Source organism: Aquarana catesbeiana, linkage group LG13, assembly GCF_042186555.1.
Source record: "Aquarana catesbeiana isolate 2022-GZ linkage group LG13, ASM4218655v1, whole genome shotgun sequence".
Lineage (NCBI taxonomy): Eukaryota > Metazoa > Chordata > Amphibia > Anura > Ranidae > Aquarana > Aquarana catesbeiana.
In genome coordinates, this window is record NC_133336.1 from 90545430 (window position 1) to 90568999 (window position 23570).

Below are 23570 nucleotides of genomic sequence, written 5' to 3' on the forward strand. Positions count from 1 at the left end.
CCCACTGACCCCCCCACTCGCGGTGTTTGCGGCTCTGGCAGCATCCCCCCACCCCCCCGCGCACGGATTGCGGCTCTGGCAACCCCCCCCCGCAGATCGCGGCTCTGACAGAGCCGAGGGGACTTACCGCAGCACTGTCTGCAGCAGATCTCAGAGCGGCAGCGACCTCTGCTCCAGCGCGCCTCTTCCAAAGCACCAGGCATCCAATAGGGTGGCCTAGCGCTTTGGCCAACCAGGAAACAGGTCTGACGTCCTGCCTCCTGATTGGCGGGGATGAAGGTTAGTGTGAAAATAGTGAAAAATAATTTGCTATGGTCACACAATTGGGTGGGATCAGGGTGCACTCTCTGCGCCCTGAGCCCACCCTATTTTGAAGCCTATTTGGCTCTACTCAGGTGCTTCAAAAAATAGCACCCCCTCCCACCCCCGCCACAGGAATCCATGCGTCCAGCGTCCTGATATTGTACATACAAAGTGGATGTGCACAGCTTTACTCTGGTCCTGAGCTGTTTTCGCCTCCAGCTGTGTCTGCCCCATATTGGCACTATATGCACACGCTCTCAAGACCTATTATTTTAGCAAATAAGAGTTGACAAATCTGCAAGATAGAGTAGGGGCTGGCCAGAGAGGGATCACTTTGACGCAGTTACCCAGCTTGTACATGTATTGCAATATATGGTAACTAAGAATCCCGATTTTATAAGCGAGAGTTTTCTATAGGAATGGGTTAACAAGTGGTAGCACCTACTCAGTTTCTCATGTGTTGTATATATGAAGCTATTTGGACCTAAGCATTAATTTTCCTACTTCTACTGCATGGTACAAGTTGGTAACTATAAAGAGCAGGGGTGCCTGAAGTTGCTAATTTACCAGCTATAAGTATATACTCACTGTGCCGTAACCCCTTTGTGTGTGTGTATATATAATTTTTTTTTCTGTTCCTCATACAATAAAAAAGTCAAACAGCAACCAATTACTGTACTAATATGTTTTATGGAAAAACGTAAAAAAAAAAAAGAAACCGTCTGTCATACTGTTTGGGCTACGCAAAGGATTTGAGCACTTGGGATGTAAAAAAAAAATGCTCAACCCCATTGACAAAATCTGGACTAAACAAACATTACGGCATTTAAACATTTGTCCAGGTACTCTGTTTGGACCACTCAGTCATCTTCAAATCTGTGTGCAGACCCTTCCTCCCTTGTGATTCTATCATGCTAACACTTCTAACCTCCTACCATGCTTAAACTCACAAACATGCTTTCTTTTGCTTTACGCTTCCTCGTCTCAATTTCCATGCAGGAAGTGGCACACTAACACTAACTTTCCTGTAAATTCCTCCTGTTCTGTCTCAACACTGCTCTTTCTCAAGCCAAACACTGGTACCTCTCACTAATAAATTCCCTAACCCGCACTGTCTCTGCCAGCTCTTCTCAGTGTTTGGCTCCCTCCATAGCTTTCCCTCCTGCCACCCCATATTTTAGAAGAAATATTAATGTATAATACAACGTTGTATGTACCGGGAGCATTTTTTTACTACTTGCTTTGGACACTAAGCCCTCATTTGCAAATGTACCGAAATATGAAATATTTAAAGTGGTGCCTGGTGGTTTTTCCTTAATAGATAGCCAATATTTTCGCTGATGGCTAATAGCACAGCGCCAATAAACAGAGCATTAAAGCTGCAACAGCCTCTCATAGTAGTGAATTGGGTAAACTGTTCACAGAAAAGGTCTTAAATGTATTTATTCCACTAAGAGGAGCAAACAGTACTATAGGGAGCCTGATGCCAAAACATTTTTTTTACTTTCATTAACAGGATATTCTATGGGCGATGTATACCATAGTATAGGATGTTTACTACTAATGGTGCCTATGGATAGCACTCACAAAGGCCAGAGTGGAGCTACTGTGTTGGCAATCAGCTTTCAGCAATGTTTTCGTTCTCTGGAATATATGCATGCATTTTTGCTTAAAATTCAAGTCCAGCCAGGGACCCCCCTCCTCACACATTAATCCTCACCCCTCTTCTAGTGAAAGGTTCCTTCTTCAGGTGTATACATTACTGACTGGTGACCTGGACAATGTTCACTGGCTTTTGACTGGGGGGCTCCTCACAGGCCCTGAAGACTCAAGTGACAGCTTGATAACATCACAATGAAGGCGTAGCGACAAGTCCAGCCCCAGGTTGCAGCAGTGAATAACTGGTCCTTACTCCCAAATGAGATGCTACATCAGGTCACATGACATCAGGCTTGGGGTTAGTAAAAAAACCTTGTCAAGGGGTTTTAAAAAGAAAACTTTGTGAATGGGTGGAAGAAGGTGGATAGGTACCCCAAGGACAATGAGATTATAATTAGATGGTGTCTTCCTCTGAGGGCTAGCATTGTCTATCTTGGCACAGGGATGACCAGTCAATATTGTCATCTTAAAAAAAAACAGTTCAGTCCAAATTCATGATGACTCCCTGAATAGTTTTTACATTAAGCTAAACAAACACCCCACACCCCCTCCCTCTTCCCCATAGGTGCTCACCTACTTCATCGGATGCCAGTGGCCTCCTGTACTGCCCACATTTAGGCCTCAGATCTCAGAAGTTCAAAAATGTACAGTTGTCACTAAGGGCTGGCCTGGTTCACACCAGATGCAGTCTGGAGTGTTTTTATTCTGCATCAAAATGCATTGACAGTGTTTAACATCGCTTCCAATGGCTCTCGTTCACACCAGTGCAATCAATCAACAAAAGTAAAACATGTTGCATTTTTTTCTGTATGAAATGCATTAGAAACAAAGGAAAACGGATCAAAAATGCACCAGGACACACGTGTAATCAATTGCTCTCAACCGAGACATAGGAAAGTAAAGGAAAAAACCACACGAGAACACATAAAAAACATATTAAAAACACACTGGAACGCATCAAAAAACTGCAAAAAAGCATTCAAAACACAGAAACTGTAATATGAACCTGCACTAAAAGAGGAGATAAGCAGTGTTAATTTAGTCGACTAAAACGACGTAAACATTTTAGTCGACTAAAATGGCTAAAACATTTTAGTTGACTAAATGAATACTATTTTAGTCGACTAAAATACGTCTAAAACTAAAACAATTGAGATGACTAAAATACGACTAAAACTAAAAAAGCAATTTTAGTCAAAAGACTAAAATGAGACTAAAGCTAAAATGCCATTTTAGTCAAAAGACTAAAATGAGACTAAAACTAAAATGCCATTTTAGTCAAAAGACTATGACTAAAACTAAATTGCAATTACTAAAATGTACTGGAGATTTTAGTTGACTAAAATGTACTGTAAATGTAGTCGTCTAAATATGACTAAAACTAAAACAATTGCAGAAGACTAAAATGGGATTAAAACTAAAATGCCATTTTAGTCTTAAGACTAAAATTAACACTGGAGATAATGGAAAATCTTTAACTGGCAATAACTGTCAATGAGGGTATCTGGGACAGGAAGTGTGAGAGAAAATCTCACCATTGGCAATGATAGGGAAAAAAGCCTGAAGGGTTTGCTTTAGAATCATTTTTATTTTTTGCTGGATGGGAAAATCCTGTGGCCAAACCAGATAAACACTTTGTTTTTATACTGGAACCATTTATTTAAATGTATTATTGAATGCTTTTAATTTGAAATGATAAAATGTAATATTCAGCCTATTTAATTAAGTTTTTCTGAGGACAAATGTATTGTTGTTGCCAGAAGTTATTCTGAATTGAAATGGGCATCTCACCTATTTTTCACACATTATGAATATCATTTATATTATGATTATCATTATTTTGATCATGAATATTTATTTTATTATGATTGCCACTATTTCTACTATTACAATACACATATAGGTTTTTGGTGAATTTTACATTAAAGTGACAGTAAAGTTTTTTTTTTAAATAACAAACATGTTATGCTTACCTGCTCTGTGCAATGGTTTTGCACAGAGCAGCCCTGATCCTCCTTTTCTTGGGTCCCCTGCCAGTACTCTTAGCCAGGTGCACCCAAAGCCACTTGGTATGGAGGCACTCGTGTGTGCACGCTCCTGAGCTCCACTCTGTGGCCATAAGACATCACTGGCTGTGATTGACTAAAGCTGAGCCAATGGCTCCTGCTGCTGTCTCTCAGCCAATGTGAAAGCAGAGACCTGGGTAGCAGCCACTCTATTGCACATCACTGGATTTTCATCAGGCTTGGGTAAATATTAGAGGGGGGAGCTGCATCTTGAAGGTTTTATACCTTTATGCATGGAATGCACGAAGATAAAAAAAACCTCCAGGCTTTACAACCACTTTATAGTATATGTGAGAGAGCTAGGGGAGGAGTAACAGCAGTGCACTGGTCTACCCAGGGAATGGCTGTGCAGGGGGGGAGGGGGGCATGTCAGCACAAGTCTGATCATTGGAGGAGAGCAGGCTGAGTTCTTGGCACAGCCAGAAAACTGACCATGCAATGTCTAGTTAAGTCAGTTTGTAATAAGAAAGCAGAGGGACTGGAAGGAACTCCAGGGATTTCACACAAAGGAAGCAATACAAAGAGAACAGGATACACTTTCGTATATGGTACAGCAGGCACTGTACCATGAAATTTTGGGTTAACATTTTCTTTAAATTTTGTAATACCCATTTATACAATTGTCTTTTGCATGCTTTGCATTTACTAAAGGCATATAGACTGTGCACTTTTGAAAGTGCAGTTGCTCCGGAGCTTAGTAAATGAGGTGAAGTTGTACCTCATTTACTAAAATCTAGCGCAGGGATCTCCAAACTACAGCCCTCCAGCTGTTGCAGAACTACATGTCCCATGAGGCTTTGTAAAACTTCACAGCCATGACTAGGCATGATGGGAATTGTAGTTCCTGAACAACGGGAGGGCCGTAGTTTGGAGACCCATGCTCTAGAGCAACTGCACTTTCAAAAGTGCACAGTCTATTTGCCTTCAGTAAATCAACACCACTGTGTTTATAAGAAATAAGATGAGTTTGATGGAGATTAGCTTTAGAAGCAGAGCTTGCTGCGTGAAGCACTGCGGAGGCTGTAACAGGTCCATCCAGGGCATTCTCCTTCCAACTGACCTTTTCATCTTGGAAGAAGCGGCTTGGCTTTGGAGGACCTATTCATTGATATTTCATGGGTTCAGACACATTGCAGATAGTTATCATTGGTGAGGATACAAATATGTGTTTTGAACTGTTTTTTAAGGAACCCTTTCCTTTACCAACATTTACAGAAACTGCTGCCAAGTATAAACTATTCAGCTTATAAACAACTTACCAGTGCTTAATAAGAGAAGGAAAACTCTGCTCCAGTCTATCTCCAGAGACCTAATTATTCTTGGGAGCTTCTATCTCGCCTTTAGCCCGGCACAGAGACAGACTGTCAATCACAGCTCACATATCGAAGACACTTCTGCCTTTCCTGTGACTGTCATGTAATACTGCTCCCTGCATATAATAATGGCCAGGGGGAGTGGATAGAGATGAGGATGAGGGTTTGGATGCTGACTTTTGACAAAAAGTCACCATCTACAAATCAGTAACAATGCTGTTTAGTATCGGTGGGCTGCATTTGTTGAGAAAAGAATTCACAGAGTGGATTATGAAGATTCCACAATTTTTACATGTCTGGGGAAAGGAAAGGTTCACTAGAAGTAAAAAAGTTGTTATTTTTTTAATAATTGTTATTGTGTAGGTGGCTTTGTCTTGTCATTTTGTGCCATCTAGTAAGCTACAAAACTTTAAAGTGGTTGTAAACCTCAGACATAAAACATGAACAAAGCATATCCCTCTATAGTGTGTCTCAATTAAGAGCACTAAGGGGTTGATTTACTAAAACTGGAGAGTGCAAATTCTGGTGCAGCTCTGCATAGAAGGCAATCAGCTTCCAGGTTTTTTGTAAAAGCTTCATCGAACAAGCTGAAGTTAAAAGCTGATTGGTTACCATGCACAGCTGCACCAGATTTTGCACTCTCCAGTTTTAGTAAATCAAGTGTCATTTCTGTATGCTGCTTTGTTCCTCTGTTATCAGCTTCATTCACTTCTGACAAGTTTTCCCAACAAGAAGACAAAAAAGGTGACGGGGGAGGGAGCTTCATGAGATTGACAGCCTTAGCTCTGTTCCTGTGTGTTGTATGAAGGGGGCGTGTCCCTTCCCCCCAATCAGCTCTCAGAGCTCTCCTCACTGAGTTCTGCAAATGTATCTTCAGCTCTCCGCCCCCTTTTTTCTGACAGCTCAGACAAACTTTATAAATTCTGGACTTTGAATGGATGTAGAGAAGAGAGGACTGCAGATAAACAGCTACAACTTATGTAGGGTGATTTGCTTCATCTCTGTGTATCACCTGAAGTTAGTCACTTTATTGTGTATATGGAAGGGTTTATAACCATTTTAAACTCTCACACTGACTTTAACAAATCTATTTAAAGTGTGTGTAAAAGTGATATTAAAGGTATATTTATTTTAAAATAACAAACATGTTATACGTACCTGCTCTGTGCAATTGTTTTGCACAGAGCAGCCCCGCTCCTCTTCTCTGCTCCACCGCTGGTGCTCCTGACTCCTCCCCCCAGCAAAGTGCAAACAATGGCAAGCTATTTTCTTTGTGGGTTTGCTCAGACACACAGAGCGTGGTGTCACCAGAAGAGGAGCTAAAGAGAAATCTGCCATTGGGAATACCAGTCCTGCTGTCAGTTGTCAAAAAAATTGAATTTTTCAAAATTTTGAGGATATTGTGGGTGGGAACCAGCAGGTCCTGTAGGATTCCTGTACAACACAAAGATGGGTGGATACAAGACCAATCATCTGCATAAGGATAGAGAGCCACATTGACTAGTCTTTTTTCTCTCAGAGTTAGGAAAACTTTTCAGAAGTGATTTATGCCGGTAGCAAAGGAACGAAGCAGCAGACAGAGATGACACTTAGTGCTCTTAATTGAAACAAGTACACACTATAGAGGGATATTGTTTTTCATATTTCATGTCTGAGGTTTACAACCACTTTAAGGGAAAAGTAGGGCCAAAGCCCCACTGCAGACCGAGAACTGAGCGATCAGCAATATTTGATTGCTCGGTTCTTGGTTTTAGAGGCAGCAGGGGACAGATGCGTCATCGGACCGATGCTGCATCCACCTAGGTGAGTATAGTTGTTTTTTTTTAATATATAACCACACTCCTCTTTTAAGAACACATACGTGAATAGATTTTTAATTTTTTTTAAACCCAAATTTAGTGTCACTTTAACACTTTAAGCAAAGGGGTGCTTACCATGGTCAGCTTTTATTCATACAGTTAAAACAACTGCATCCAAAAATATATATTATTATAACTGCTTAAAATGTATGAGCTGGAGCTAGACTTTCATTTTTTTAGTTACTTATGAAAAGTCCATCTAACACTACCCTCTCCACAAGTCAACACTATTGCTATCCCAGGGTGGCTACACTGCTCCTCTATAGATACAGTGGAGGACTGAACGTAGCCATCTTAAGAGAGGAAATATGTTACTGTCTGGATCACCAGGGGAAAATACTGGAAGGAAAGCCTAAAAAATGAACGGAGCCACCTTTATGGATTGCTAAAATTCAATATAACAAATTTGTATTATTGGGTTTAGATACACTTTCATATATTAGGTATTATCATATTAAGTATTCCACTAATTTGCTACATTGTGATCTTCTGTTTTTTAAACTTTTAAGAAGTTTTCCTTCCTAATTCCGTCTAGAGTGTTTATTTTATACTGTGTACTCTTCACATATTTTAATGGAAACAAAACTAACAAAACTTTTTATGGCAGCCTTGTGACAGTCTCATGCACCGATTCCCTCAGGATGCATTTATAATTACGCATACAGATAAGGTGCGCTAGTCATACTAATATCACATTGTGGCCACATCTATTTTTTTTTTTCTGGCCTGCATCAAATTTATAATACACCTTCAGGCCGTCTGATTATATGAAAAATAGGTCTGTGGTACAGCCTGTATTCCAGACAGTATAAATAAGAATTATACTCTTTCAGGTGCTGGGAATCCAACAACATTGCACAGATCCATTAGACCATTAGGCTTGTGCTTTGGAGATGAAAGGGATGGGTTGATGGTGGCCAAACTTAGCCCAAGAGTGTGATGTGCAAAGTGTCAATGACAGAACAACAACTCATAAGTCACTCAGTTGACACTCACAAGAAAATAATTAGACATTGAAGAAAAAAAAAGAAGTTATAAGAGTTTGACTGGGCAGCATAAGAGTTATTCACCTTGGAAGCTGGATCAAAGGTCCTCTGCGTTGTTACAATATCCGTACAGATCTGTTTGCTTTCTCTCAGCAGATGAAGCTCCTTTTCCAGATGTTTGCACTGGGGAGGAGGGATAATAGAATATCATGAAATGAATCATTTCAACCGCTTCTAAATTCATCTTTCAAGAAGAAATGTTCTACTGGCTTATTGGCAATGAGTGAAAAGGTGCTTTTAACCAGGCTGGCAAAAGGAATTTACAATATTATGTGTTATGAAGCCTGATAGGAAAAAGAGACAGGAGTTCGGGATGGTATGAAATTTATATGGAAATTATTTATACATGCCACCAGAAAGATAGGGGGTTAAAGTGGTATTCAACTCAGAAACAAAAATGTAATATATTGCAGCTTAGCAATCCTTAGATGTATTGGTGGCACTAGTCTTCCTTTTATAGGCTTTCTTACCTTTATTTTCACCTGGTGACCCTGCCAATAAAGTTCTGTCTTAGGCTAGGTGCACACCTATGCTTTTTGCGGTATGTTTTCAGTTTTGCAGAAACCCCATTCCTTTGGGTCACGTTCACATCTATGAGTTTTCAACCAGGTGCACTTTATGGAAAGGGTCAGGGACTTTTTTGCCTGCTTAGGGTGTGTGCATTCTGGATGAAGCAGTAAAGCAGGTAGTGTTAAGCCTAGTACACATGGGCTGCATCGGCCTGTTCAATACAAACCGGCTGACATTTCACCCGTGTGTACGGCAGCCAGTCCAACAGAGGCTGGTCGCTCGGCCAGCTTTTGTCGAAGGGGCATGGTTGAAAAAGGTCTGCCGATTGGCTCCCAATCAGTACTTTCAGCCAATGGGTAACATCCCAGCTATCGGCCAACTGGTCATATGACTATCTGACAAGCATATTCTTGTTTGTGTAGATCCTCTGTTACCTTCTGTAAAGAATCAATGTTTTTAATATGCCACACATTTAAGTGGTAGATATTTTATGATATAAAATGAATAAAGGAAAACAAATCTTGTACTTTTAAATGAAGTGTTTCTGTGTCTATATGGTTGCCAACAAAATCCCAAAAAAGGTGTACATGTAATGTTGACATCAGGGATGGTGACAACCCACACCTAGACTTGAGGGGATAGAATAACTTTTATAGTACATAAATGAATGAAAGCTAGCCATTGTAAGCACCCCTGTCAGTGTTAAATGGTTTGTCTTAACCCTCTGTTACTTTGTGTGGAGAGTCTGGTCTGTTAAAGTTGAAAAATAACAGACTTACTGGAAAGATCATTAGGTGAAAAAAAAAGGAAAAAAAGCCTAAAAAATGAAAATGAATGTGCCACCACATCTAATTGGTAAGCTGCATGTTAATAAATATTTGTTTTGATTAATGGTACAAGCATGATGCGAACAAACAGAAAGGGATCTGTATTTGTTTTACTGCTTTAGGTCTTCAGAGCTGGCAACAACTCTATCCTAAAATAAGGAATAGACCCCCTTTTTTTTATTTGCAAGGGAATTGAGACATGTAAATATGTTCTGTTTTCAGAAAGCTATGCTGTGCTTCACACTGGTTCATTAAAGAGCTTTCTGGTTCCTTTTAACCCATCTCACCAAAACCTGTCTGGCTATATTTTTCAATATATACTGTATACAGTGCTCCCAAAACACCCCTACCCATTGCAATGAATAGGCAGCGCTTCCAAAGTGCCTTTTTTTGCGGTTGAAAGCGCTAGTGGCTAAAAAGCGGCGCAAAAAGCAGCGCTTAAACAGCAGCAAAGCACCACTAAAACGAGTGGCACTTTACCGCTAACGACTGGGGCTTTCAGTGTGAAAGCAGCCTTATACAGGACCAGTGTTTAGCTGTAAGCATCAACATTTCCCAGCATTTGGCAGTGACAGGATGGCTTGGAACGCTGCTTCAGGTACAGTATATGGCTGAATGTCACACCTGCAGCAGTTTGCTCCTCTTCCTCTCAATGACAGCATTTCTTTAATGCAAAAACTGATAGTGATTTTGTTGATAGTAAAGCAGCACTTTAGGCCAACAACAGTCCTTCTAAGCTAGGACTATAGCTATAGCAAAATAAAATGACTGGTAAAGTGTGGCAGAACTATATGGCTTGGAGAAGCCTCATTCGTGCCACTGGAAAAGTCAGCTTGTATGGCAGGAAAGGATGAGAGGGCCAAACCATAGGGATTGTTCCAGGAATATTTTTTTAAACAAAAATGGTCCATAAAGAGTTGACAGCCAACACATTCCAGGGGATAACTGTTCATAAGTTTAATTAAAAGTTAGCTCAGTAATTTTTGAGCTTGAAGCTGAGATGTACTACAAATGTTTTTGGTTTTTTTTTGCCTTTACATAAGCTTTAAAGCTGATGCTGCTAGGAATTAAAATCCAAGATTAACCATCCCCATCCAGATTTGTGCATAACCCCTGCAATGCGTTGGCTGTCAACTCCTTCTAGACCCTTTTATTGTGACTAGTAAAAATGTATAAGTTAGTTGGATAACACTTGTACACTGAAGTGAAATCAATTGGAATTTGCAAGAATCACATTTTATGGATCTAAAAATGCTTTGCATCAAATAAGATTCATTGTGATTACCTTTACCATTCGAAACCAAAGTTACAAAATGAACTATGCCATATATCATGATATACTCTGATATAGAGGATACACTGAACTATTTTCAAAAGCAGGTTATACCACTTGCCATGTTTATTTGGAAGTAAATTATCCAGTATATTCCTATTTTTAAGACATGGGCAATTCCACTGAACATTCACTGACATTTGTGGCCAACATTCCTGATATTTATATCCCACTGAAGCTGACAAATGTTTTACTTGAGGAATGTCAGCATGTGTACTTCAACAAAAGTGATGGGTCTGTAACAAATAGAGCAGGCAAATCCGGCTAATTTTCACCAGACAGATATCTATTGTTTCAACTTGATTAAAATGGCCACATTTGCAAGTTTAATTCCTTTAGAGGAGACATTATGCGAACAGTCTGAATAATGTGATCTGTAGAATTTGATGGCACCCCCATTCAACTCTCCAACAAAGTCCTCTTTTGCAAACCCTTCCAACAGTTTTTTAATACACTATTCTCAACACAAAGCAGTGTTTAACCTCATATTATAATTTATATACATTGCATCCGAAATGTATTCACAGCACTTTACTTTTTCCACATTTTGTTATGTTACAGCCTTATTCCAAAATGCATTAAATTCATTATTAATCCTCAAAAGTCTATAAACCCCATAATGACAATGTGAAAGAAGTTTGAAATCTTTGCAAATTTATTAAAAATGAAAAAACGAAAAAAATCACATGTACATGCGTATTCACAGCCTTTGCTCAATACTTTGCTGAAGCACCTTTGGCACCAATTACTTTTTGAGTATGTTACTACAAGCTTGGCACACCTATTTTTGGGCAGTTTCTCGCATTCTTCTTTGCAGGACCTCTAAAACTTCACTGGGTTGGATGGGAAGTGTCGGTGCACAGCCATTTTCAGATCTCTCCAAAGATGTTCAATCAGGTTCAAGTCTGGGCTCTGGCTGGGCCACTCAAGGACATTCAGAGTTGTCCCATAGCCACTCCTTTGTTATGTTGGCTGTGTGCTTAGGGTTAATGTCCTGTTGGGAGATGAACCTTCGCCCCAGTCTGAGTTCCAGTGCGCTCTGGAGCAGGGTTTCATCAAGGATGTCACTGTACATTGCTGCATTCATTCTTCCCTCAATCCTGACTAGTCTCCCAGTTCCTGCCACTGAAAAACATCCCCACAGCATGATGCTTTCACCACCATGCTTCACTGTACGGATGGTATTGGCCAGATGATGAGCCGTGCCTGGTTTCCTCCAGAGATGACGCTTGCCATTAAGGCCAAGTTAAATTTTTGTTTTATCGGGCCAGAGAATTTTGTTTCTCATGGTCTGAGAGTCCTTCAGGTGCCTTTTGGCAAACTCCGGGTGGGCTGTCAGGCTGTCATGTACCTTTTACTGAGGAGTGGCTTCCGTCTGGCCACCTGATTGGTGGAGTACTGCAGAGATGGTTATTCTTCTGGAAGGTTCTCCTCTCACCACAGAGAAATGCTGGAGCTCTGTCAGAGTGACCATCGGGTTCTTGGCCACCTCCTGACTAAGGCCCTTCTCCCCCGATCTCTCAGTTTGGCCAGGAGGCCCTCTCTAGGAAGAGTCCTGGTGGTTCCAAACTTCTTCCATATATGGATGATGGAGGCCACTGTGCTCATTGGGGCCTTCAATGCTGCAGACATTTTTCTGTACCCTTCCCCAGATCTGTGCCTTGATACAATCCTGTCTCGGAGGTCTACAGACAATTCCTTGGACTTCGTGGCTTGGTTTGTGCTCTGACATGCACTGTTAACTGTGGGACCTTATATAGACAGGTGTGTGCCTTTCCAAATCACATCCAATCAACTGAATTTACCACAGGTTGACTCCAATCAAGTTGTAGAAACAGCTCAAGGATGATCAGTGGAAACAGGATGCACATGAGCTAAATTTTGAGTGTCATGGCAAAGGCTGTGAATACTTATGTACATTTGATTTTTTTTTGTTTTTATTTTTAATAAATTTGCAAAGACTTCACTGCAGGAAAGGGTAAGGGCAAGATGGCGCCCGAGCCTCCGGAGCCAGATGACTCCACACGGCTCTCAGAGGTCAGCCTGCACCAGTTCCCTTCTGACCTGGTAAGCCCCATGACTATAGACTCTGATGCCATATTTCCCTCCATGTGGGATGAAATCACCACAGCCTCCTGCAAGCTCTCTGCTGATTTAGTTCATCTCCCTGACGGTATTCCCGAGTGTGGCTCGGGGTGGATTTTCAGTACCAAAAGCGTTAACCCCGAGCCACATTCGGGATTGCATCGCAGGGTCCAGGAAGAGGTTACTTACCTTGTCCCCAGGATCCTGCAACGTCTCTCCGCTCTGTGTGCGAGCCGACCTCTGCTCGATCTATCATGGAGCCGAGCTCTGTTCCCTGAGAGCGTTGCGATGCACAAGGACGGAGAACGGCGCCAAATTCAAAAATTAAAACACACACTACATATACAGTACACTGTAATCTTACAGATTACATTACTGTATCAATATTTTCACATCCCTTTTGTCCCTAGTGGTCTGTCCAGTGCCCTGCATGCAGTTTTATATTGTAAATACTGTTCTTTCTGTCTGGAAACTGGAGATTGTCCATAGCAACCAAAACCGTCCCTTTACATCAAAAGTGGTTTTAGACCAGCTAAAAAACAGCAATAATAAATTAGAATCACTTAATGACAGCGACAATTCTGCAACTGAGCAAATTTCAGTGTTTTTGATTTGATTACATTATTGAATAAATTTAATTATTATTATATTATTACTTATAATTATTATTATAGTTATAATTATTTATAGTTATTTATTATATTATGATTTATGATTTTGTTTTTCAAACTTTATCATACCCGGGATGTCTACTAGACTCTTGTTTGGACAGATTTAAATGAGTTATTCCTAAGAATTACAGGCCTACAATATAAAACGCCAAATTTTCATGCAAAATAATTGTACCGCTTTCAGCATAAAAAATCTGAACTAATCATACCGCCAGGGAGGTTAAAGGTGTTAAAGAGCTAGGCCACCGCACTAATCAACTGGAGCAATGCATGGACTTAGCAACAACAGTATTGGAGGGGTATGAGGAGGAGGTTGACAAATTGAATACTGAACTTGAGCGTCTGCAGGATAAGCTAGAGGATGTAGAGAATAGGGCCCGCAGAGATAACCTCTGCATCCACGGAATCCCTGAGATCACTACTGATCTACAAGGAACTGACACTGGCTTTTTTCAGGACCTGATATCACCCATGAGGACCTGGAATTACCGTATACACAGGTACCTAGCCCCTAAACCAACTGAGGGCCCTCCCAGGGATGTCATTATCAAGTTCCATTATTACCGCACTAAAGAGTGGCTCCTGCAAGCCGCAAGAAGCCGCCAAGACCTCTCTTTTCAGGGTAACCCTCTCCAACTCTTTGCAGACCTCTCCCCGGTTATTACTGCCAAGCGGAGGAATTTAAACCCTTATCTGCAAATCCTGCAAACCTAGGGGATCCGGTACAGATGGGAGTTCCCCTTTAAGCTCTTGTTCTCTCATCAAGGCCGCCAGTTCCATGCTTCTTCTCTACCTGACCTGAGGGGGCACTTTCGGGAACTGCAGTTTGATCTCCCCCTCTCAAAACGAGTCACCATCTTCATCTGCTCATCCAAGATCTTCTCAGCCACTTCGCAGGCCCTCCCAGATGTCTTAACAAGACTCCAAAGCTCTTCACTCCCTCCAAGCACAACGCTTTCAGGATGTGCCCAAAGGCTGACGGAGTTGACAAAGTTCGCCTGGGATGTTCCAGATGTCCTTGATGATCCTCCCGCCTTGAGTCTGATACTCCAAACCAAACCGATGGCTCTCACCGTCCATTGTGAAACCTGATCCACATTGTGTTATTGACCTCATTCAGCTGGGGCCCAGATGACCTAGGTACTTCAGTTTTGTGCCTTTCAAGTACTATCTGTAACTCACTGGATCTGGTAGACCACCCCACCCTCTCCTCCCCGCTTCATGTTACTTTATCCCCTGAATATCTTTCACCCTGGGCTTCCCCAACTGAGCGATGGCAGCACTGGGTTATGGGAAACTGGAACTTTAATTATGATATTAGACCTTCAGAGTGTTGTGGCCTCTACCCTTCTCCCCCTTTTATTTTTACTATGTAAGCTTTCTAAACAAGATCATTGGTGAGAGCATCCTAATTGCTCGAAAAAGGGGGGGGGGGTCCTTCCTATAATGGGCAGGATATCCCCATCTGGTTTTTGGTGAGTCCTCGCTCATTGTGGGCTGCAGGATGCGACCCTTCACATTTTTTGTAACCTTGGCCAGATCTGTGCCTTGCCACAATTCTGTCTCTGAGCTCTTCAGGCAGTTCCTTTGACCTCATGATTCTCATTTGCTCTGACATGCACTGTGAGCTGTAAGGTCTTATATAGACAGGTGTGTGGCTTTCCTAATCAAGTCCAATCAGTATAATCAAACACAGCTGGACTCAAATGAAGGTGTAGAACCATCTTAATAATGATCAGAAGAAATGGACAGCACCTGAGTTTAATATATGAGTGTCATAGCAAAGGGTCTGAATACTTAGCACCATGTGATATTTCAGTTTTTCTTTTTTAATAAATCTGCAAAAATGTCAACAATTCTGTGTTTTTCTGTCAATATAGGGTGCTGTGTGTACATTAATGAGGAAAAAATGAACTTAAATAATTTTAGCAAATGGCTGCAATATAACAAAAAGTGAAAAATTTAAGGGGGTCTGAATACTTACCGTCCCCACTGTATATATGTCTTTTATAACCTAAAACTCACAGTGAGAGTCTGTGGCTATAGCCGCTGGTGAAAAATCCAACATGCTGGTTTTACCTAAGTCGATCAATGGAACAACTTGGGTACAATTATCCTGCCCACACATGGTTCGAATCTCAGCCGGCCTCTGCTGAACCGCCCAAGATTCAAACCATCTGTCTGGCTTTACTGTAAGTACAAGTAGAGAACAGTACAGCCATAGAACTTGTATGGCAAATGTAGGAAGAACTTGCAAGCAACACAGGTGATTAACAGTTTGAGAATAATAAACAACAGTGGCGTACATATATAGTAAGTACAGCAAACTCTTAAAGATCAAAAACAAAAAAATATTGGGTGCACTCATTCTAAGAGTGCTGGTCAAATAGGGTAGAACCTACAACCCCTGGCAAAAAATATAGAATCACCAGTCCCTGAGGATGTTCCTTCAGTTGTTTATTGTTGTAGAAAAAAAGAAGATCACAGACATGGCCAAAAACTAAAGGCATTTCAAATGGCAACTTTCTGGCTTTAAATAACACTACAAGAAATCAAGAAAAATAATTGTGGTGGCCAGTAACAGTTAGATTTATAGAACAAGCACAGGAAAAAAATTATGGAATCATGAAAAACAAACAAACAAACAAAATAACACTCCAATACATCACTAGTACTTTGTTGCACCACCTCTGGCTTTTATAACTGCTTGCAGTCTCTGAGGCATTGACTTAATGAGTGATAAACAGTACTCTTCATCAATCTGGCTCCAGCCTTCTCTGATTGCTGTTGCCAAATCATCTTTGCAGGTTGGAGCCTTGTCATGTACCATTTTCTTTAACTTCCACCACAGATTTTCAATTGGATTGAGATCTGAACTGTTTGCAGGCCATGGCATTGACCTTATGTGTCTTTCTTCAAGGAATTTTTTCAGTTTTTGCTCTATGGCAAGATGCATTATCATCTTGATAAATGATTTCATCATCCCCAAACATCCTTTCAATAGATGGGATAAGAAAAGTGTCCAAAATTTCAATGTAAACCTGTGCATTTATTGAAGATTTAATGACAGCCATCTCCCCAGTGCCTTTACCTGACATGCAGCCCCATATCAAAATTGACTGTGGAAATTTGCTTGTTTTCTTCAGACAGTCCTCTGCATAAATCTCATTGGAACGGCACCAAACAAAAGTTCCAGCATCATCACCTTGCCCAATGCAGATCTGAGATTCATCACTGAATATGACTTTCATCCAATCATCTACAGTCCACGATTGCCTTTCCTTGGTCCATTGTAACCTTGTTTTTTTTGTTTAGGTGTTAGAGATGGCTTTCTTTTAGCTTTTCTGTATGTAAATCCCATTTCCTTTAGGCGGTTTCTTACAGTTCGGTCACAGATGTTGACTCCAGTTTCCTCCCATTTGTTCCTCATTTGTTTTGTTGTACATTTTCTGTTTTCAAGGTATATTGCTTTAAGTTTTCTGTCTTGACGCTTTGATGTCTTCCTTGGTCTACCAGTATGCTTGCCTTTAACCACCTTCCCATGTTGTTTGTATTTGGTCCATGTTTTAGACACAGCCGACTGTGAACAACCAACATCTTGTGCAACAGTGCGTGATGATTTACACTCATTAAGGAGTTTGATAATCCTCTCCTTTTTTTCAATTGACATCTCTGGTGTTGGAGCCATGCTTCATGTCAGTCCACTTGTTGCAACAGCTCTCCAAGGTGTGATCACTCCTTTTTACCTACATACTAACAAGCAGATTTAATCTGATGCAGGTGTTAGTGTTTGTAATGAAAATTTACAGGGTGATTCCATAATTTTTTCCTCAGAATTGAGTGATTCCATAATTTATTCCCTGTGCTTGTTCTATAAATCTAACTGTTACTGGCCACCATAATTAGTTTCTTAAAGCCAGAAAGTTGCCATTTGAAATGCCTGTAGTTTCTGGCCATGTCTGTGATCTGCTTTTTTCTACAACAATAAACAACTGAAGGAACATCCTCAGGGACTGGTGATTCCATAATTTTTGCCAGGGGTTGTACTTTCTGCTACACACTGCTCTGTAGGACGACAGAAACAAGAAGACTAACATGTTGCTGCACGACTATCATCACAATTAATAAAAGGACGTAGTGTCATACATATTCTCATATCCACTTGCTGACCCTGTTTTTTTCTGACATTTGTTGCTTACAAGTAAAAATCAGTATTTTTTGCTAGAAAATTACTTAGAACCCCCATACATTATATATATTTTTTCAGCAGAGACTCTAAAGAACAAATGGTGTTGCTGCAATATTTTATCTCACACTGTATTTGCACAGCGGTCTTTCAAATGTAATTTTTTTTGGAAAAAATACACTTTAATGAATAAAAAAAAACAGTAAAGTTAGCCCATTTTTTTGTATAAAGTGAAAGATGAGGTTATGCCGAGTAAATAGATACCTAACATGTCATGCTTTAAAATTGCGCACGCTTGTGGAATGGCGACAAAGTACCCTACTTAAAAATCTCCATTCGAGTTTTTTATCTTGAATCCAAATGCTGTATGCAAACCCGAGGGCGAGAGTTAGGACAAACGGATGTCTGTCCGACTTCCATTTGGGGCATGGGACTAGACAAGGATGCCCGCTGTCTCCGGCTCTGTTTGCCCTGGCCCTGGAACCCCTAGCCATCCTTCTGAAAGCAGATGAGGGAGTGAGGGGCATAATGGTGGGATCGCTCGAGGAAAAGCTATCCCTTTACGCGGATGACACCCTGTTGTACTTTGTCGATGCCTCATCATCCCTTCGCATGGCACTGGCTTTATTTGATCGGTTCGGTCACTACTCGGGAATCCGTATAAATTGGGGGAAATCAGTACTTTTCCCCCTACACGCCTCAAACAGACACAAGTACCCCCCTTCAATGGGTGGACAAATTCACATATTTGGGAGTTAGGGTGACTAGCGAGATCACTGATTACTTGGAGAAAAATGTAAATCCGTTGCTAAATCAACTGAGTAATAGGTGTAGCACTTGGCGCAATCTCCCGTTGACACCAGTGGGTCAAGTAAACCTATTGAAGATGATCTACCTACCAAAATTCTGATACTTTTTTAGGAACACTCATTCTCATGTTTCCAAGGCTTTCTTTAGGAGATTGGAGGGAATCATAACTTCTTTTGTATGGGCTGGACGACCCCCCAGAGTAGCTAAACGCAATACTCTACCTCCCATTGTCAGAGGGAGGTTTGGCTTTGCCGAACTTTCAACTGTACTACTGGGCAGCTGATTTGGTCACGGTAAGATGGTGGTTCTCCCAGCCTAGACAAAACCCAGCAGTGATGCTAGAGGCAGCCTTCTTGGGTTCCTATGCCGCCTTGAGTAACCTGGTATTCCGAGGCCCCAGGGCTCACCCCTTCCTGACACCATTGATGCGCACCAGGATAAGGGTTTGGAGGGATGCCGGAGCGATCTATCAAAAACCCCTCCATATGTCTCCACATACACCTTTGTGGGTAATCCATTGCTTCCCAACTTGTGCAGTATCCCAGACCCAGCCATATGGGACACAAAGGGTATTACAGCCCTGAAACACGTAAAGGTTGAGGGCAAATGTATCTCTTTTTGGGAACTGAGGAACAGATTCTCAGTACCTGCTTCCTTTAGGCTCCGCTACTGGCAGCTAAGACACGCAATGACGGCCCAATTTCCGGGCCCGGTGGTCCTGGGATCAAACCCAATTGAGCGCCTGTTGACCTCTAGCATCATGGGGAAACCGTTATACCTGTACCTGACTGTGGCCTACAACACTAAACTGACCCATTCACTAGATACATCGAAGGATGGATGAGGAGAAATGGGAACAATGTGTTACAACCTTTATTTCCTCAATGATTACTGTGAAGGGTTTATTCAACTTAAGTTCCTTCATAGGGCCTATTATACGCCACAGAGACTGTCCTGCGGTCTTGAGGTGGGTAGCTTCTGGCATATAGTCTGGTCCTGTCCCAAATTATGCCCCTATTGGGAGGCGATCATGGTCACCCTGAGTAACATATGTGGAGTGAGCATACCCTCCCACTTGTGTTGCTGCTAAGTCATCTGGAGGACATAGAAGGGGATAGATACAGTAAGCTCTGCTTGACCTTTGCCCTTTATTATGCATGTAGAGAAATCCTCCTAAGATGGAAATCAATAGATGCACCCACCCATTCCTCCTGGATTTAGTTAACTCAGTTCTGCCCCTATACAAGATCACATATGAGAGCAGATGATGTCCACACAAATTCGATAAGGTCTGCCTGCCACAGTCTCTGGATGTTCTGAAGCTGGTTGGCGTGGCTGCTTCCCTCCCCCACCCAATGCCTCTACTCCCCCCTCCCTTCTGTCATACATATCCTTCCCCACTCTTTCGCACCTTGTGGTCTCCCTCCCCCCCGCCCCCCCTTCATATCTTACCACTCTTTAATGAAATGTTCATTATGAAAGTTTGGACAGGAAGGGTACAATGTTGGATGCCGATGCCCTAGGGACCTTCTCCCATCTATACGGTTCTTCTGCTGGGCACTGTAATTAATAACTTACCTTGCACGGTGAACTCTGGGGTTAACCCCGAGATATGTAATCAATTTTATTGATGATAATTTTGTTGTTCCATGACTGTTGGCATACGTTTTGTTATGCTGATTTGTTCAATGAAAACTTTTCTTATAAAAAATAAAAATCTCCATTCTAGATGCTTTAAAAATGTTTTACAGGTTACCGAGTTACAGAGGAGGTCTTGTGCTAGAATTATTGCTCTTGCTCTAATGTTTGCGACGATATCTCATGTGTGGTTTGAACACCGTTTACATATGCGCCCGTGACTTACGTATGTGTTTGCTTCTGCGCACGGGCATGGAGGAATGGGACGCTTTAATTTTTTTTTTTTCCCTTATTTATTTTACTTTTTATTTTTACACTGTCCCTTTATTTTTTTTATTTTTTATCACTTTTATTCCCTTTACAAGGAATGTAAACATCCCTTAATAGAAATAAGCATGCCAGGTCCTCTTTAGTGAGAGATCTGGGGTCAAAAAGACCCCAGATCTATCATTTACCCTTAAAAGGAAAAAATAAAAAATAAAAATGTCAATTTGAAAAAAAAAAATCCTGTCTATCTGCCCGAGAGCCGGAAGTGACATCTTCCCGTCACTTGACTTCCTGCCCAGCCATCTGCAGGACTGGATTGCTTTCGAGTTTACCGACGGCTCAGGTGAACCCGAAAACAACCGGGAAGCTGCAGGAGGGGGGAGCATCTCTCCCTCCACCTAAAAAAATGATCCTGTGGCGAATCCACTGTCGGTGTTCTGACGAGAAAGGTCCCCTCATTGGATAGTGTCCGTCCTGCACTGCTTAGGCGCAGTGCTTGCGCAGTACGGAGGACAAAGGAGATGCCAAAAGTCTCCGAACATGAACAGCTGTTCATGAGCTCTACACGGTGCCTGCGCAATTAATAGTACATTCTGTCACACGCTCCCGCGCGCTCCCGATGCTCGTGGGGGTGGATTTCTCAAATGAGTGGATCTTTGCGGGGCGTGTTTACACAACTGAAGGGTGGGTTTAGCAATGTTGATGGGCTGGTAAAGTATTGAATTTGCTTGTGTTATGTATGTAACATTGAAGTACCTGCCCTTATCAGCTCTGCCCATCATTGTAAAACTCCTTCAGTTGTGTAATCAGCTCTGGCCATTCTGTAGGCACACCGCCCCTTGCAGAGTTGTACAAGCATCGGGAGCGTGTGACAGAATGTACTATTATTTGCGCAGGTGCCATGTAGAGCTCATGAACAGCTGTTTATGTTTGGAGACTTTCGGCATCTCCTTTGTCCTCCGTGCTGCGCAAGCGCTGCGGTTGTGCAGTATAGGGTGGACACTATCCGATGGGGGACATTTCTTGACAAGACACCGGGATCAACTTTATCTGAAAGTCGGCCGTCTAACAAAAAAAAAAAAAAGATACCGGGATGATGGCAGCCCTGTCTCTACGATTCAAGAGATCCATCCTACAAGTCCAGAGCGAGCAAGAGGAGGGCATGGAACCAGATTGCCACCCAAGTGTTCCCAAACTGGGCAGACTTACATGCCACTGCGAAGGATGATAAAGGTAAAACCCATGCAAACCAAACTAACCCCCAAACCCACCATAGTGAGATGATATGCCTTCATTTTTTTTTTTTATTTCATTATCTATACATGTTTAAGAAATACCACATTCCTAGCACCAGAAAACCAGTACAAGCTTATATTCCTATGCATTGCTCACATGCTCATACGTATGAGCAGACAGGCAATAGATGTGCCATTCCAGTTCATCATGGCCACAATCCTGCACACACGCAAATTGAAGGACTTGTAAAGGCAGAAGGTTTTTTATCTTAATGCATTCTATGCATTAAGATAAAAACCTTCTGTGTGTAGCAGCCTCCCCAGCACCCCCTGAGCCCCATCTCTGTCCAGCGATGTCCATGAGTGTCTCAGTCATTCAAGACTCTCTTCTACAAGGGGACACACAAGTAGATAGGTGTCAGCATGTCACAAATACATGAGGCCACTCTCTGACCCTAGTGGATATTGTATGGATGGTGTACACAAAGATATACATATATTTAAAAAAATACGAGACTTCTTATCAATAAAGTGTTTTTTTTATTATTCAGTACAGCTTAGAAGATAGTTCTATTAACAAACAGATAAAGGGTAAAACTTTACATGTTTATAAAAATCTACAATTATTCAATTGCCTCAAGCTGCCATGGGACCTGTCCTGCTGGAGACATAAAGTAGGACGCAAATTGATCCCTGACATGTGTACCTTGTCTGCTTCCACGAATACCAGTCCAATGAGCTCTTTCCATATTATGTACTAATGAGTCCTTAAACTGGAATCAATCCCGCTGCCTTACAAAGTTACGCAAGGCACAAGCAGCTTTAAAAGCACAGACTGCATTTTGCATGTTTAAGATGATGGGAGTGTGCAGGACCCGCCATTTGTTTGACAAAATTCCAAAGGCACATTTGACAACTCTACGTGCTCCCGTTAGCTGATAATTAAACACTCTCTTCTGTACACTTAGATTGTGCCTCGAATAGGGCCTTAGAAGATGCTCACCCAGAGCAAAGGCCTCATCTCCCACAAAAACACTGGGTAGGGGAGGGCCATTTGTGCCCAGAAGTGGACTGTTTTCCGGAAGGTCCAGACTATTGGTACGCAGCATGTGTCCAAAAGAAGAATGGCCAAAAATACTAGAGTCAGAGCTGCTGCCATACAACCCAATAGCTATATAACCAAAGCAATAGTTAGCATCAGCCACTGACATTAAAACAAATAAGAAATATTTCTTGTAGTTAAAATACTGGCTTCCACTACCCATGGGCTTTATGATGCTAATATGCTTCCCATGAATCGCTCCCACGCAATTGGGGAAGTTGCAGCATTGCCAGAAAACTTTAGAGATCTGTGACCATTCTTCTGTTGTAGGTTTTTGAAACACAATTTCATTCAACACATCCCAAATAGCAAAGGAGGTGTCACGGACTATGTAACTGGTCGTAGATTGTCCAACCCGAAAGGCATAGTGTAGACTAGCTAATGATTGTCCGGTTGCTAGGTACCTACATAGAAATAAATATATATATATATTTTATTTTGTTTTTTAACAGTTAAGCTTCTGAAAGGCAAGTGGAAGAGTCTATGGGATGCCTACACTCGACATCTATGACTGCTAAGGGAGTTTAAGAGTGGAGCTGCGGCGCGTGCTACCGCTGATTATGTCCATGCCAAAGACTTGGAGGTCTACCTCTGTGACACATGTAGTAGACCAGGAGTCCACACCACCCATTTGTCCTCGTGTACCTACAAGAGCAAACA

The 23570-nt window shown here is 41.6% G+C and overlaps 1 protein-coding gene across 10 annotated transcripts in view; it reads right to left on the reverse strand.

Moving 5' to 3' along the window:
• Positions 1-23570, reverse strand: part of MIPOL1 (mirror-image polydactyly 1) — a 753413-nt gene that overhangs the window by 212760 nt on the left and 517083 nt on the right. For 9 of the 10 annotated variants that reach the window (XM_073608913.1, XM_073608905.1, XM_073608904.1 and 6 more), the window contains one exon: positions 8271-8369. The exons of the other annotated variant lie outside the window; for it this stretch is intronic. In XM_073608913.1, coding sequence (XP_073465014.1) covers positions 8271-8369 — 99 coding nt within the window. The remainder of the gene's footprint in view (positions 1-8270; positions 8370-23570) is intronic. 10 annotated transcript variants of the gene reach the window in all.